The 15,737-nt window shown below is 44.4% G+C and overlaps 1 protein-coding gene across 1 annotated transcript in view; it reads right to left on the reverse strand.

The window, feature by feature from the left end:
- Nucleotides 1–15,737, reverse strand: part of LOC130369339 (dynein axonemal heavy chain 3-like) — a 919,716-nt gene that overhangs the window by 220,265 nt on the left and 683,714 nt on the right. Inside the window, exon 41 of the mRNA XM_056574479.1 lies at nt 15,138–15,330. Within this exon, the coding sequence (XP_056430454.1) occupies nt 15,138–15,330 (193 nt within the window). The remainder of the gene's footprint in view (nt 1–15,137; nt 15,331–15,737) is intronic.

The raw sequence follows: 15,737 nt of genomic DNA on the forward strand, positions 1-15,737 counted from the left end.
ACTAAAGGACAGTCAGCAGTTCAGCCAAGAAATGCAGGAGACATCCCCCGCTTCCTTCGCTAGGTGGGCAAGTAGTGATGAGGAGAGTGGCATGGTAGGTGGTGTTGGGAGCATTCAGGCTACTGAAGCACACTCTGTTGAGGAACCTGAGGAGTAGTGTTGAGCGGCATAGGCCATATTCGAATTCGCGAATATTCGCGAATATATGGACAAATATTCGTCATATATTCGCGAATATTCGCATATTCGTTATATTCTCGTTTTATTTTCGCATACGCGAAAATTCGCGTATGCGAAAATTAAAATATGTGAATATTAGCATATACAAAATTAGCATACGCGAAAATTCGCATATGCGAAAATTCGCATATGCAAATTTTCACATATGCGAATTTTCGCATGCCAGTCTCACACAGTAGTATTAGAGCCTTCTTTACACCACACAAGCTGGAAGCAGAGAGGGGTGATCACTGTGATGTGTACTGTGAAAAAAAACCAAAAAAAAAAAAAGAATATTCGTAATTACGAATATATAGCGCTATATTCGCGAAATTAGAGAATTCGCGAATATGCGATATTCGCGAATAATATTCGAATTGCGAATATTCGTGAGCAACACTACTGAGGAGGACATCAGTGACATTCTGACACAACTTGATGATGATGAAGCAGATCGCACTTGGGAGCCAGGTGCAGAGAAAGAGGAAAAGAGGGTGGCAGGTTGCCCATGAGGCAGCAGTTGAGCCAGCAAGGTGGTAGCATGGTTGGGAGTAAGCATGGTAGCAGCAGTGGGAAGTCTGGAGCCAAACGTGTCCAGGGTAGACCACCTGCTTCGCAACAGCCTACCTGACCGGGAGGTAGTGGAAAAGGGGTCCCTGGAGTCGGCGGCAGTAGCAGTCAGTCAATGTGGACTGTTGGGGGGAAAATAAGCTACTCTGCGGTGTGGCAGTTTTTCATCAAGCATCGGGAGGATGTTAACATGGCCACATGCAATTTGAAAAAAATATTTTTAATCTTTTAAATTGTGAGGCCCTTTGGTCTGGTCAGGCTGCTGCTACGTCCAGGCTGTGTCATTCTGTGAACATATGGTCTACTCTTGCTGCTGCCACCACCAGGCTTGGTCATTCTGCCACATTTTGGTCGCTTCATGCAGGTGCCACCTCCAGTCTGTGTCATTTTGCCACCATGTTGTCTCCTTATGCTGCTGGGGCATTGCCTAAAATTTTTTATGGTAGCACTAGCTATTTAAATTTGAAAATGTATCTTTTAATCTTAGGAATTGTTAGGCCCTATGGTCTCATCATGCTGCTGGGGCATTGCCTACATTTTATTATGGTAGCACTAGCTACAGTCATGGCCGTAAATGTTGGCACCCTTGAAATTTTTCTAGAAAATGAAGTATTTCTCACAGAAAAGGATTGCAGTAACACATTTGCTATACACATGTTTATTCCCTTTGTGTGTATAGGAACTAAACCAAAAAAGGGAGGAAGAAAGCAAATTGGACATAATGGTACACCAAACTCCAAAAAAATGGTCTGGCCAAAATTATTGGCACCCTTTCAAAATTGTGGAAAAATAAGATTGTTTCAAGCATGTTATGCTCCTTTAAACTCACCTGGGGCAAGTAACAGGTGTGGGCAATATAAAAATCACACCTGAAAGCAGATAAAAAGGAGAGTTCACTTAGTCTTTGTATTTTGTGTCTATGTTTGCCATGGACAATAGAAAGATGAGAAGAGAACTGTCTGAGGACTTGAGAACCAAAATTGTGGAAAATATCAACAATCTCAAGGTTACAAGTCCATCTCCAGAGACTTAGATTTGCCTTTGTCCACAGTGCGCAACATTATCAAGAAGTTTGCAACCCATGGCTCTGTAGCTAATCTCTCTGGGCGTGGACAGAAGAGAAAAATTGATGTCAACGCAGGATAGTCCGGATGGTGGATAAGCAGCCTCAAACAAGTTTCAATGATATTCAAGCTGTCCTGCAGGCTCAGGGAGTGCAAACTATCCGTCCACATTTAAATGAAATGAAACACTATGGCAGGAGACCCAGGAGGACCCCACTGCTGAAACAGAGACATAAAAAGCAAGATTACATTTTGACAAAATGAACATGAGTAAGCCAAAAAACGTCTTGTGGACAGATGAGACCAAGATAGAGCTTTTTGGGAAACACATTTTTATGGTAGCACTAGCTACCATATCTCTTCAATTAAAATTTGAAAATGTATCTTTTAATCTTAGGAATTGTGAGGCCCTATGGTCTCATTATGCTTCTGGGACATTACCTAAACATTTTTATGGTAGCACTAGCTACAAGAAATCTTCCATTAAAATTTGAAAATGTATCTTTTAATCTTTGGAATTGTGAGGCTCTACGGTCTATGCTGCTGCCACTTCCGCGCTTGGTGATTCTTCCACTATATTGTCTCCTTATGCTCCGGCCACCTCTAGGCTGTGTCGTTGTGCCGCCATGTGGTCTGCTCATGTTGCTGGCATATTAAGTAAACATTTTTAAAAATAAATAATTTTAAAACATTTTAATAAATTAATTTTAATTTATTATTTTAATAAAAATGCCCCTCCAGCATACCATGTGTGCAGGGCATGGCAGTGTCACCCTGTTCTTCACATGGCTTGCCTTGGCGAATTGATTCACACAGGGGAGGAACTGCTAAAAGTAATTCAGCAAGAAATCAAATCATGGCTTACTCCATGGAAAACTAGAAATGGGAACCATGGTGACCGACAAGGGAGAGAACATCTTGTCTACACTGCTTCAAGGAAGCCTGAGCCATGCGCCCTGCATGGCACACGTGTTCAATATGGTTGTCAAGCGATTCCTGAAGTGATCCCCCCATCTGCAAGACATCCTAACAATGGGAAGAAAACTTTGCATGCACTTCAGCCTCTCGTACACAGCAAAGCACACCCTCCTTGAGCTGCATCGTCAGAATGGTATCCTCCAACATAGTCTGATTTGCGACATTTCCACACGTTGGAATTCTACCCTCCTTATGTTGGACCGACTATACGAACAAAGAAAAGCCACCACTGATGTCTTGATGATCCAAACGGATAGGGGGACTCCCCTGTGTAACTTCAATGTCAACCTGTGTTAGCTCATACTTGACACCTGGAGTTTGCTTAGGCCCTTATAGGAAGCCACATTATTAGTCAGTCGCCAGTATTAAGGGATGAATGACGTAATTTCACTGCTTCATATCCTACAACACGTGTTGGAAACAATGGCTGGTCAAGGAACTGGGGACGTGGCACCTACATCTCAGGGCCACATGAGCCCTATCGGGGCTAAACTGGAGGAGGAGGGGGAGGGGAACAGTGGAGCACAGGTAATGTTTTGCGAAATGAGTGGTTTTTATAGTCATCTGAAAGCAGAGGAGGAGCAGGCTGTGGAGCTACAGGGTGAGTAGGGAGACGAGACAGATGACCCAGACACACAGTGGCCATGTGGTCTCCTCATGCTGCTGGCACATTAAATAAAACTTAATCATAATCTATTTTAAATCTTCAATGTAAATTTTCCAAAATATCTTTAATCCTTTCAATTGTGAGGCCCATTGATCTTGTCATGCTGTTGCCACCTCAAGGCTGGGTCGTTCTGCCAATATAAGGTCTCCTTATGCTGTTGGCACCTTAGATTAAGCTTTTAAAAATGTCATGTGTCTAAAATATTCAATTTAAATTTTACTAAATATCTTTCATATTTTCTATTGTGAGGCCCTATGGTCACATCGGACTGCTGCCACCTCTAGGCTCTGCCACTGTGCCGCCATGTGACTCCTTGTTTGATTGAGTTTTGTGGTCATACAGTATTAGTTCAAAGTAAACGCCAGGACATTTAATTTGGGAATCTAACATAAATCTTAAATTTAAATAAAAAAAAAACCTGATGTAATCTTTTCAAGACTGAGGCCCTATGGTCTTCGACGTCATTTAGTACCTGTGGAATTACCACAAGAATCCAATGAAACAGGTTGGAGCCATAGCAAAGAACCATAACTGATTAAATGAAACATTAACACTTTCACAATCTGGGGGGGGGGGGCTGAGAGGCAGCGCCTGGAGGACAGCCAGCTTAATTTTAAGATACAAGTACGAGCTTTTTCACTGCAGCCACTTCTAGCTTTATGCGCTCCACTTATCCAACGGAACAGAAGCTGAATGTGCTCTTGTCCAAGTTGCTGGTACTGCAGTCCCTCCCATTTCAAGCGGACACTCATAGTATGGGGGTGCATTGAGAGGCAGGGACTGGGACAGGTGGTAGCTGGCCTTGCGGCTGATTCCCAGCTTGATGCTCACTAGAATGGGTACTCAAAAAATGGTAATACATTTCAATTAAATTTAATAAAATTGACATAAAAAATCTCTTTATTCTCTTAAATTTTGATGCCATATGGTCTCCCTGCTGCCACATCCAGACGCTCTGCGGCAGGGATTCTAATAGCAATGCCTGTAATCTGCATGTCATACTGAATAACAGTATTATTTCACAAACACAGCACACTCCCTATGTGTGTTAGGACAAGGCAAAGTGTTCTACACCCCTATTAAGGCTCTCTGTAGGCCAAAAATAGACATTTTTAGTAGCAATTCGCAGTGAATAAATTCGGACCAAAACACATTTTTTGGGAACATTCGTCGAATCAGCCGAATCAAATTTTTTTTTTAAATTTGCTCATCTCTAATACAGACTGTGCTATTCTTGCTAGAAAAAAATACTGTGTCTGACTAGCTGACAATATCTCAGGAAATGAGGGATGAACTCATCAGAGAAAACACACACAAAATCAGCATAGTGTTTGAAAATTAGATTTTTGCAAGGGCAATTCGGGGCACCGTCTTTTCTGCTCAGGACTATAAACCATCAGCTTTGAAAAATATTATGTGTTTAGATCTAGATTTTCTTTCCACAATACAATTCGGAGGATAGCTGGATATAAAGGATTTGACAGACATTCCTTAATTTCTGAAATATGACATTCTAAACCTGACTGTGCTGAAATAGTAAACACTAAGGAGATTAGAAGATGGCATTTCAAATAACCTAATTTGAGAAAAAATAAGAGTCCTGACTCTGAATTATTTGTGGAACCGAAGGCCATGCTCTTGAAAGCAAAGCGCTCAAAATCTATCACATCACACGCTTACAATACAAGTAAAAATAGCATCTTAACAATAGTAATTAATAATGAAGAAACCCCTGTTGAGCATGAAATGAAAGCGTGTACTCTGGAGCACTCCTGCAATGCAGCCCTCAATGGTTTAAGCATTGAAACACTGAAATAGATAATAGGGTATGAGCAAATCCATAAAACAGTTTGAGTCTTCCAGGATAGTAAATAGGAATAAAGAGAATAGCACACAATAAATAGAAATACTGAAAATATACAGCCATAAACTGAAAGAAAAAGGACAACACACACAAGGCACCCAAATTTATGTACATAAGTATTAGTAAATGTACTTTTTCTAAAGTAATTAGTTTCCTGTTTCTACAACAGCTAAATAAACACTAACTTTTCATGTTATGCTGATCTGATAGCAACAATTCTCTAATTTATTGTGTAATTTAGCTATCTTACTCCCTAAAAATGTGTCTAAACTTTACTACTAGGGTTCTCACTTCCACTGTATATGCGCTCACTTCCTGTTGTTAGGCTCAGTTTATCTCTAGTAACAGAAACATCAGAGAGAGAAACTACAGAAAGTGAGGGTAGGGCAACGGGTGCTTTTGTCTGCTCATAGAACCAGTGCCTGAGCTCTGTGTCTCAGCTCCAAGCTGCGGAACATCTGCATCTAAAAATAAGTCAATTCTTGCTTTCTTGTGGTCAATAGCTTTTTGTATAGTTAGTTAAATGGGCACTGTCATGAAATCTAAAAATTGATGTGTTGTAGTACTTAAGTACTACAAAATATCTCTAATATACTTTAATTAAAAAAAGTGATTTTAAACAAGTTTAAAATCACTTTTAAATTCGGCCACTAGGGGTCGCCCTCCTAGTGGCCGAATGCATTCTGCAGTGACATCACTACTGGATTTCAACTCATTTCAGCCTGGCAATGAGTCGAAATCCAGTCACTGCGGTGCTCGCTCCCGCCTGTCAATCAGACAGGCGAGAGCGAGCACGCTGATAGCTGGGGCTGCGCGCATTGGCCAGCTCCACTGGCCTCGCGCGCGGCCCCGTCTGCCCGCCCCCGTTACCCTGTCCGGAAGCCGTTACCTTGTCCGGAGGCAGCTCATTGATCTTCCGGTAAGTCTTCACCACTGGAGGAATGGGGTGGGGAAAGCGGGGTTCGGGGGAGCGCCGCCGCTCAGCACTAGAGGTATGGGGGTGGGGAGCGGGGTTCGGGAGAGCGCCGCTGCCGCCGCCGCTGCTGCTGCTCCCGAAGTAGCACTGCTGCGCTAATAAAGTTATTGTTTTCACCACAGGGTGCCTCCAGCCAGTAGATGTCAGGGCAAGCTGGGAGTTGTAGTGGTGAAACAGCTGGAGGCACCCTGTATAGTGAGCTAAGGGCGGAAGTGCCGCCCCCAGCAGGCATCAGTGACGTGGTGCCTGCTGGGGAAGTCTGCCTGGTAGTGAGCACACTACCAGGCAGACAAAAAGGGATTTTAATATAGTAAAAAAAAATGTAAAGGGAGGGAGGGGGTTAGGGAGAGATGGGCAATAGGCAGGGACAGAAAGAAAGAAAAAATGGATGGTGGGGGCTACCCTTTAAAGGACATCTGCAGCAAAAGACAACTTATCCCCTATTCACAGGATGGGGATAAGTGTCTGATTGCGGGGGGTTTGACCACTGGGACCCCCGAGATCTCCTGCATGGGGCCACGGCTCTCCCGTGCAGGAAGCGTGTCAGCCGCAGCTTGACATCGCGGCCGACACGCCTCCTCCTGGTATCTCTATGGGATAGGGGGGAGAGACGTACGCTGTATGTGGAGGGGGCGTACCGTTGACCTCAGAGAGGTCAATGCTAAGCGCATTAGCCACTCACATAGAGCGGCAATGCAGGGGTTCATGCAGGAGATATTGGGGCGTCCCAGCGGTCGGACCTCCAACAATCACACACTTATCCCTTATCCTGTGGATAGAGGATAAGTTTCCTTTTGCTGCAGATGTCCTTTAACCCCTTGGAGACGGAGCCCATTATGACCCTAAGGACGGGAGCATTTTTTGCAAATCTGACCACTGTCACTTTAAGCATTAATAACTCTGGGATAATTTTACTTATAAATTTGATTCTGAGATTGTTTTTTCGTGACATATTCTACTTTATGGTAGTGGTAAATTTTCGTCGATACTTGCATCATTTCTTGGTGAAAAATAAAAAAAAAATAGCTTGTAAGGAAAATAGACATTCCAAATAAATTATATATTGATTCACATATGCAATATGTCTTCTTTATGGTTCCATCATAAAGTTTACATGTTTTTACTTTTGGAAGACATCAGAGGGCTTTAAAGTTCAGCAGCAATTTCCAATTTTTCACAAAATTTTCAAAATTGGAATTTTTCAGGGACCAGTTCAGTTTTGAAGTGGATTTGAAGTGGATTAGGAATACCCCACAAATGACCCCATTATAAAAACTGCACCCCTCAAAATATCCAAAATGACATTCAGTACGTTTGTTAACCCTTTAGGTGTTTCACAGGAATAGCAGCAAAGTGAAGGAGAAAATTCAAAATCTTCATTTTTTTACACGTGTATGTTCTTGTAGACCCAGTTTTTGAATTTTTACAAGTGGTAATAGGAGAAAAAGCCCCCCCAAAATTTTATACCAATTTCTCTCGATTAAGGAAATACCTCATATGTGTATGTCAAGTGTACGGTGGGCACAGTAGAGGACTCAGAAGGGAAGGAGCAACAATGGGATTTTGGAGAGTGAATTTTGCAGAAATGGTTTTTGGGGGGCATGTCACATTTAGAAAGCCCCTGTGATGCCAGAACAGCAGAAAAAGCCCACATGGCATACCATTTTGGAAACTACACCCCTCAAGGCACGTAAAAAGGGGTCCAGTGAGCCTTAACACCTCACAGGTGTTTGACGACTTTTCGTTAAAATCGGTTGTGTTAATGAAAAAACAAAAAAATTTTCACTAAAGTGCAGTTTTTTCCCCCAAATTTACCATTTTTACAAAAGGTAATGGGAGAAAATGCCCCCCAAAATTTGTAACCCCATCTCTTCTGAGTATGGAAATACCCCATGTTAGGACGTAAAATGCTCTGCTGGCGAACTACAATGCTCAGAAGAGGAGGAGCGCCATTGAGCTTTTGGAAAGCGAATTCGTTTGGAATGGTACTAAAATGCAGTTTTCCCCTAAATTTTACATTTTTACAAGGGGTAATAGGAGAAAATGACCCCCAAAATTTGTAACCCCATTTCTTCTGAGTATGGAAATACCCCATGTGTGGACGTCAAGTGCTCTGCTGGTGAACTACAATGCTCAGAATAGGAGGAGCGCCATTGAGCTTTTGGAAAGCGAATTCATTTGGAATGGTAGTCAGGGGCCATGTGCATTTACAAAGCCGCCCGTGGTGCCAGAACAGTGGACCTCCCCCACATGTGACCCCATTTTGGAAACTACACCCCTCACAGAATTTAATAAGGGGTGCAGTGAGTATTTACACCCCACTGGCGTTTGACAGATCTTTGGAACAGTGGGCTGTGCAAATGAAAAATAAAATTTTTCATTTTCACGGACCACTGTTCCAAAAATCTGTCAAACACCTGTGGGGCATAAATGCTAACTGCACCCCTTATTACATTACGTGAGGGGTGTAGTTTCCAAAATGGGGTCACATGTGGGGGGGGTCCATTGTTCTGGCACTATGGGGGCTTTGTAAACACACAAATTTTCTCTTCAAAATCCCAATGGCGCTCCTTCTCTTCTGAGCATTGTAGTGCGCCAGCAGAGCACTGTACATCCACATATGTGGCATTTTCTTACTCAGAAGAAATGGGGTTACAAATTTTGGGGGGCTTTTTTTCCTATTTTCCCTTGTGAAAATGAAAAATTTAGGGTAACACCAGCATTTTAGTGAAAACTTTTTTTTTTTCATTTTCCCATCCAAATTTAATGAAAATTCATCAAACACCTGTGGAGTGTTAAGGCTCACTATACCCCTTGTCACGTTCCGTGAGGGGTTTAGTTTCCAAAATGGGGTCACATGTGGGTATTTATGTTTTTGCGTTTATGTCAGAATTGCTGTAAAATCAGCCATCCCTGTGCAAATCACCAATTTAGGCCTCAAATGTACATGTGCGCTCTCACTCCTGAGCCTTGTTGTCTTTTTTTCCTTTTACTGCTTGTGAAAATAAAAAGTATGGGGAAACACCAGAATGTCAGTGTAATTTTTTTAATTTTTTTACACTAACAGGCTGGTGTAGCCCCCAACTTTTCCTTTTCATAAGGGGTAAAAGGAGAAAAAGCCCCCCAAAATTTGTAGTGCAATTTCTCCCGAGTACGGAAATACCCCATATGTGGCCCTAAACTGTTTCCTTGAAATACGACAGGGCTCTGAAGTGAGAGAGCGCCATGCACATTTGAGGACTAAATTAGGGCTTGCATAGGGGTGGACATAGGGGTATTCTACGCCAGTGATTCCAAAACAGGGTGCCTCCAGCTGTTGCTAAATTCCCAGCATGCCTGGACAGTCAGTGGCTGTCCAGAAATGCTGGGAGTTGTTGTTTTGCAACAGCTGGAGGCTCCGTTTTGGAAACACTGCCGTACAATACGTCTTTCATTTTTATTGGGGGGGACAGTGTAAGGGGTGTGTTTCCCCGAAAATAAACCCTACCCCGAAAGTAAGCCCTAGCAGGATTATGGGGTAGGGCTGCAATATAAGCCCTACCCCGAAAATAAGACCTAGTCCAGGGGTAATCTGCTGGCGGCCCCCGGTCCAGATCCGGACCACGGCTGCCAGTAATGCCCGCAGACCCCACAGTAATGCCCGCAGACTCCATAGCCCCCCCCCGGCCGCTACAGTAATGCCCGCAGACCCGACACCACGCCCGGCCACCACAGTGCGGTAATGCCCGCAGATTCCACATCCCCCCGACCACCCGCGTAATGCCTGCAGACCCCACAGCCCCCCTCGGCCACCCCCCCCACCTCCTTTGGCTGGTCCCGCGGCTTACCGTAATTCAGCCGGGGCAGGGACGCTGACGTTCTAAAACGTCGGCGCGTATGCACGGCCGACGTCACGGACGTGTCCCTGCCCCCGGCTGCTACGGTAAGCTACAGGAGAAGATCTCGCCGCAGGGTACGGTAAGAAAGTGAAATGAGTACCGGTACCCAAGTTTATTATGGCAGATGGGTGGGGGGCACTGTAGGGTAGTGTTTCCCAACCAGTGTGCCTCCAGCTGTTGCAAAACTACAACTCCCAGCATGCCCGGACAGCCAAAGGCTGTCCGGGCATGCTGGGAGTTGTAGTTTTGCAACAGCTGGAGGACATTGGTTGTGAAACACTGCTTTAGGGTATGGTAGGAGTGTGGAGGACGACAGGGGAAGGGGAGGATGGGGGGCTGAAGGAGTATGGGGGGCTGCAAGAGTGTGAAGGATGCCCCCTGTCGTCCACACTCCTGCAGCCCCCCATCCTTCACACTCCTGCAGCCCCCCATCCTCCACACTCCTGCAGCCCCCCATCCTTCACACTCCTGCAGCCCCCCATCCTCCACACTCCTGCAGCCCCCCATTCTCTACACTCCTGCAGCCTCCCATCCTCCACACTCCTGCAGCCCCCCATCCTCCACACTCCTGCAGCCTCCCATCCTCCACACTGCTGCAGCCCCCCATCCTCTACACTCCTGCAGCCTCCCATCCTCCACACTCATGCAGCCCCCCATCCTTCACACTCCTGCAGCCCCCCATCCTTCACACTCCTGCAGCCCCCCATCCTCCACACTCCTGCACCCCCCCATCCTCCACACTGCTGCAGCCCCCATCCTCTACACTCCTGCAGCCTCCCATCCTCCACACTCCTGCAGCCCCCCATCCTTCACACTCCTGCAACCCCCCATCCTTCACACTCCTGCAGCCCCCCATCCTTCACACTCCTGCAGCCCCCCATCCTCCACACTCCTGCAGCCCCCCATCCTGCACACTGCTGCAGCCCCCATACCATAAATAAAGCCCTACGCTGAAAATAAGCCCTAGTGTGTTTTTTGTGACTAAAATTAATATGAGACCCGGTCTTATTTTCGGAGAAACACGGTATGCAGTGTTTTACCCTTTATTATGTGTTTGTGTAGTGTTTTTAGGTTACATTCGCACTGGCGTGTTACGGTGAGTTTCCCTGCCAGGAGTTTGTGCTGCGGCAAAAATTTGCCGCAGCCCAAACTTGAAGCAGGAAACTTACTGTAAACCTGCCCGTGTGAATGTACCCTGTACATTCACATGAGGGGGGCAAACCTCCAGCTGTTTCAAAACTACAACTCCCAGCATGTACTGACTAAGGAGTTGTACTTTTGCAACAGCTGGAGGCACACTGGTTGGAAAACCTTCAGTTAGGTCCTGTTACCTAACTCAGTATTTTCCAACCAGTGTGCCTCCAGCTGTTGCAAAACTACAACTCCCAGCATGTACTAATTGCCGAAGGGCATGCTGGGAGATGTAGCTATGCAACAGCTGGAGGTACGTAACTACAACTCCCAGCATGCCGAGACAGCTGTTTGCTGTTTGGGCATGCTGGGATTTGCAGTTTTGCTACATCTGGAGTGCTACAGTTTATAGACCACTGCACAGTGATCTCCAAACTGTGACCCTCCAGATGTTGCAAAACTACAACTCCCAGCATGCCCAGAAAGCTGTTTGCTGTTTGGGCATGCTGGAATATGTAGTTTTGCAACAGCTGGAGGACTGCAGTTTGAGACCACTATACAGTGGTCTCTAAACTATATCCCTCCAGATGTTGCAAAACTACAAATCCCAGCATGCCCAGACAGCAAAGAGCTGTTTGGGCATGCTAGGAGTTGTAGTTTTGCAACATCTGGAGGGCTACAGGTTAGAGACCACTGTGGCCCTCCAGATGTTGTTAGGCAACTTACAGGCTTCCGCACGACATCGCCGCACGATGATCACAGTTGCCCGCTGCCTCCGGACAGGTTTGTGGATCTTCGGCGCCCGATCCCCTTCGGTTTCCTGTTCTGCCCCGCCTATTGTGGGTGGGCAGGATGGGGAAAACTAAAGTTAACCCCCCCGCCCCCGATCTGCTATTGGTGGTCGCGTCTAGACCACCAATAGCAGGGATAGCAGGGGTGGCACCCCTGCCACCTCATTCCTATGCCTTTAGGGGGATCGTAGGTGTCTTAGACAACCGCGATCCCCCTTATATTCCGGGTCACCGGGTCACCATAGACCCGTAATGAACCGGAATCGGTGCAAATCGCAAGTGTGAATTCACTTAATTTGCACCGATCGCCGACATTGGGGGGTCTGATGACCCCCCTGGGAATTTGCGTGGGGTGCCTGCTGATCGATATCAGCAGTCATCCCGGTTCGGTCCCTGCCCGGCGCGCGGCGGGGACTGAAATTCCCACGGGCGTATGGATACGCCCTTCGTCCTTAAGTACCAGGATACAAGGGCGTATGCATACGCCCTTCGTCCCCAACAGGTTAAATATATCTACACACATTTGTATGTACTGTTATATGTTAGTATATGTGTTATATGTAGTTAAAAATTAATTGGAGCTCAACATAAAACGTGATTGCCCAAGCCGAGGATACTGTGTTGCACAATAAACCCAATGTGCCAAAAAATGCAAGTGGAGACAAAAAATGGGTAACAGTCCTACTAGGCTAGGGGTGAGAGATAAGAGAAAGAACAAAAAAAAAAACAAAGAGTAAAAAAGTAATAAAATAAATAAAAAAGAAAAGAGAATAAGAGATAGAGTTTCCAAATTAAAATAGCATTTATTTAAATAAACTTAGTGGAGTGAGGTCCTTAGCAGGGCACTTGCTTCGGACTATTCACGAGATATAAAATATAATATATAGATATACTATTAAGACTGTACTGAAGTTATATATAAAAACAACACTGAATAATAATACCCCTATTAAATATAATTAGAACTAGACACGGAAATAGGAAAGTCTTTGCGCTATATTAGGCACTACAAGTTCTGCAAATATGGATATTTCCTCTGCAAATGGAGATGGATTGTGTATAGCTTGGCTGGGACGGCACCATGCCGAAATAAGTTAGTTGGCAGTAGATAATATTACGTTGCAGTGTTTGCCAGCGCTGGATTCCCCCTGTTTGGAGCCCACTCTACCCTGACTGCCCAGGGCTACAGTATGAGTGGCTTCAAACTCAGCGGGGGTTGTAGCTGATTGTCCACAGTTATTGCAATCCTCCGCTTCGGGATCTCGCTATCACCCGGCGGAGCGGGGACAGGTATGCAAGGCTCCAAGCGCAATGTAAGTTTGGCACTGTGTGCCTCTTACCAGCTATAGCAATCATGGGCTGGATGCAGTCGTCCTAACTGCGGTTGGCCAGCGGAGCAGAAAGAGTTCCTGATGGAGCATGTTTCTCTAATCAGAGGCTCCTAGGGTATAAGTCCTTCCATGTGTCCACAGTGGGGTTAACGGTAGATGACTTATCGGGCTAGACGCGTTTCGGGGAGCCACGTCCCCTTTTTTGATAGCAGTGAGAGTGAATTACTGGGACTGTGTGTTATATGTGGTCTTCACGGTCTTCACCAGCTAAAATGTCTATTTGTGTTCCAAATAAAATGCAGTTGATCTTCTGGATCACTATGCTCAGAGGTAATCAAGCACCCCTGCTCAAGGATGAAGTATCAATTTAGACAGGGTAACTGCTATCCTTTGCTGGTTTGCCCTAAAAGTTTGAAAGCATTACGGAAATCCTCTTTAAAAGCATGTATAGATATTATGTTATTCCTTTTTTCTAGTGTCCTAGGATACTAATGCCTACCTCTACAGTAAAAAGAAACTAGTTTCATGTTTTACTCCAAGGATAGTTAGTGTTGGCATTCAGGATGCTAGGTGACACTCCTAGTTGAAGTCAACATATAGGTTGCCACATAGCTCTCCTAAAAACAGAATTTCACCACTAGCTGAATAAAACACTTTACACAAGGGTATACACAGTTGTATTTCACAACTGTATATGATAAGTTCTTTAATTAAAGCAAAATGGTTAATGGTCTATCCTCAGGTTCTGTTAAAGCTAACAGCTGTTTTCACTACATAGATCAAGCCACCGGAGCCCCATTGACTAGCTGATTGGCAGGGGTGCTGATCAGGGGCACTGATCAGTTACTGATTACCTATCCTGAGGAAAGGCCACCAATTATTTTGCCCACACAATCCCTTTAAACAGAGATAACACAGCAGTATCAGCTCTTTTAACCAACATAGGAGTTTATTCAGTATATATAAAAGACTAATAAATATAGATTATGTCACTTTTGGTAAGCCCTCAGCAAACAATGCCTATTCCCCTTACTCCTAACACTGACTCGGTAAAACCTTCATAAAACCGCAACCTTCTGGGCTGCTCAGCAACTGAACCTCACTGTGCTCTATTCCTGTGCTTTGACTGGCCATTGATTCAAACCAGTTTTGTCCTACATAGGAAGTAGGAACTTCATCTGCAGACTTCTACAGGCTACCCAGACTGTGGCTGCAGCTTTTAGCAGGGGTGCCCAGATAAGCTGTGTAACACTGTAGGAAGCTCTGGCATCAGGCCGGGTAAAAAAATTAAATAATAATTGATTGGTTAGCAGGTGACTGGTTGAAGGAGCTTAAACAGCAAGAGATTCCTGGTAAAACTGAGTAACCTGACATGCATGAAGCAGGTAGGCGGGGGGGGGGGGGGGGGCAGAAGAGTAAGTAGAGTAGGCAACATTTTTGTGATAAGATATATGACAACATTTCTTATCTTCTCTTGTACTGTTAATTTATGGAAAGTTGTTTATAATTGGAGGCCCACTGACAATGTCAAGGTGATCCTACTGTTCTATAACAATTATTTGTATTTTGCTAGGGTAGAAGATTGTTATTTGTGTTTGTTTTTTTTTCTTCTTTTTCTTTAAATGTTTAGTTAAAAAACGGAGCTGAAATGGTGTAATATGTACATACTGGTCTGTAGCCATCTCTGGTTTCATCAATTTGCTGCTCTGTCTTAGCTGTTATTTCTTGTTTCTCCTGGATCTCTTGGGATAACTTCTTGCTTGAGGAAAGAATGTCAATAGCTCTCTCGTCCTCCAAGATGTTTCCTTGTGACAAAGATAATACTTCCAGAATCTGATCTTCTATCTCTTTCAACTGTTTTCTATAAAAAGAAAGGCTATTTATATTAAGAATCAAGGAAATAATGCATGAAGGTTTCCAGCATAGTGTAGACGGCTATTTCTGTCTATTTGCTGTGTGACATATTCCCAAGTAGGCCCGCACCGTAATTTAATTGTCATAGATTCCGAAGCATGTCAAATTTCTACTCAACTGCTTACAAATGTTGCCTCAAGTGAATTATTTTATAATAGACTCGTGGAGGAAGTCATCAATGTTTGTCTGGTTTTATACCAAAACTTAAAACTCTTAAAACAATATATACTTAACACATGCAACTAATGATCACACATTTCCCACTTCTAGGGTTACTTCTACATATAATCTCTACATTTTTTCCCATTACCTATTGCTTGTATCGCATATCATAAACAAAATATAACTTGGTAA

Source organism: Hyla sarda, chromosome 4, assembly GCF_029499605.1.
Source record: "Hyla sarda isolate aHylSar1 chromosome 4, aHylSar1.hap1, whole genome shotgun sequence".
NCBI classification, from domain to species: domain Eukaryota; kingdom Metazoa; phylum Chordata; class Amphibia; order Anura; family Hylidae; genus Hyla; species Hyla sarda.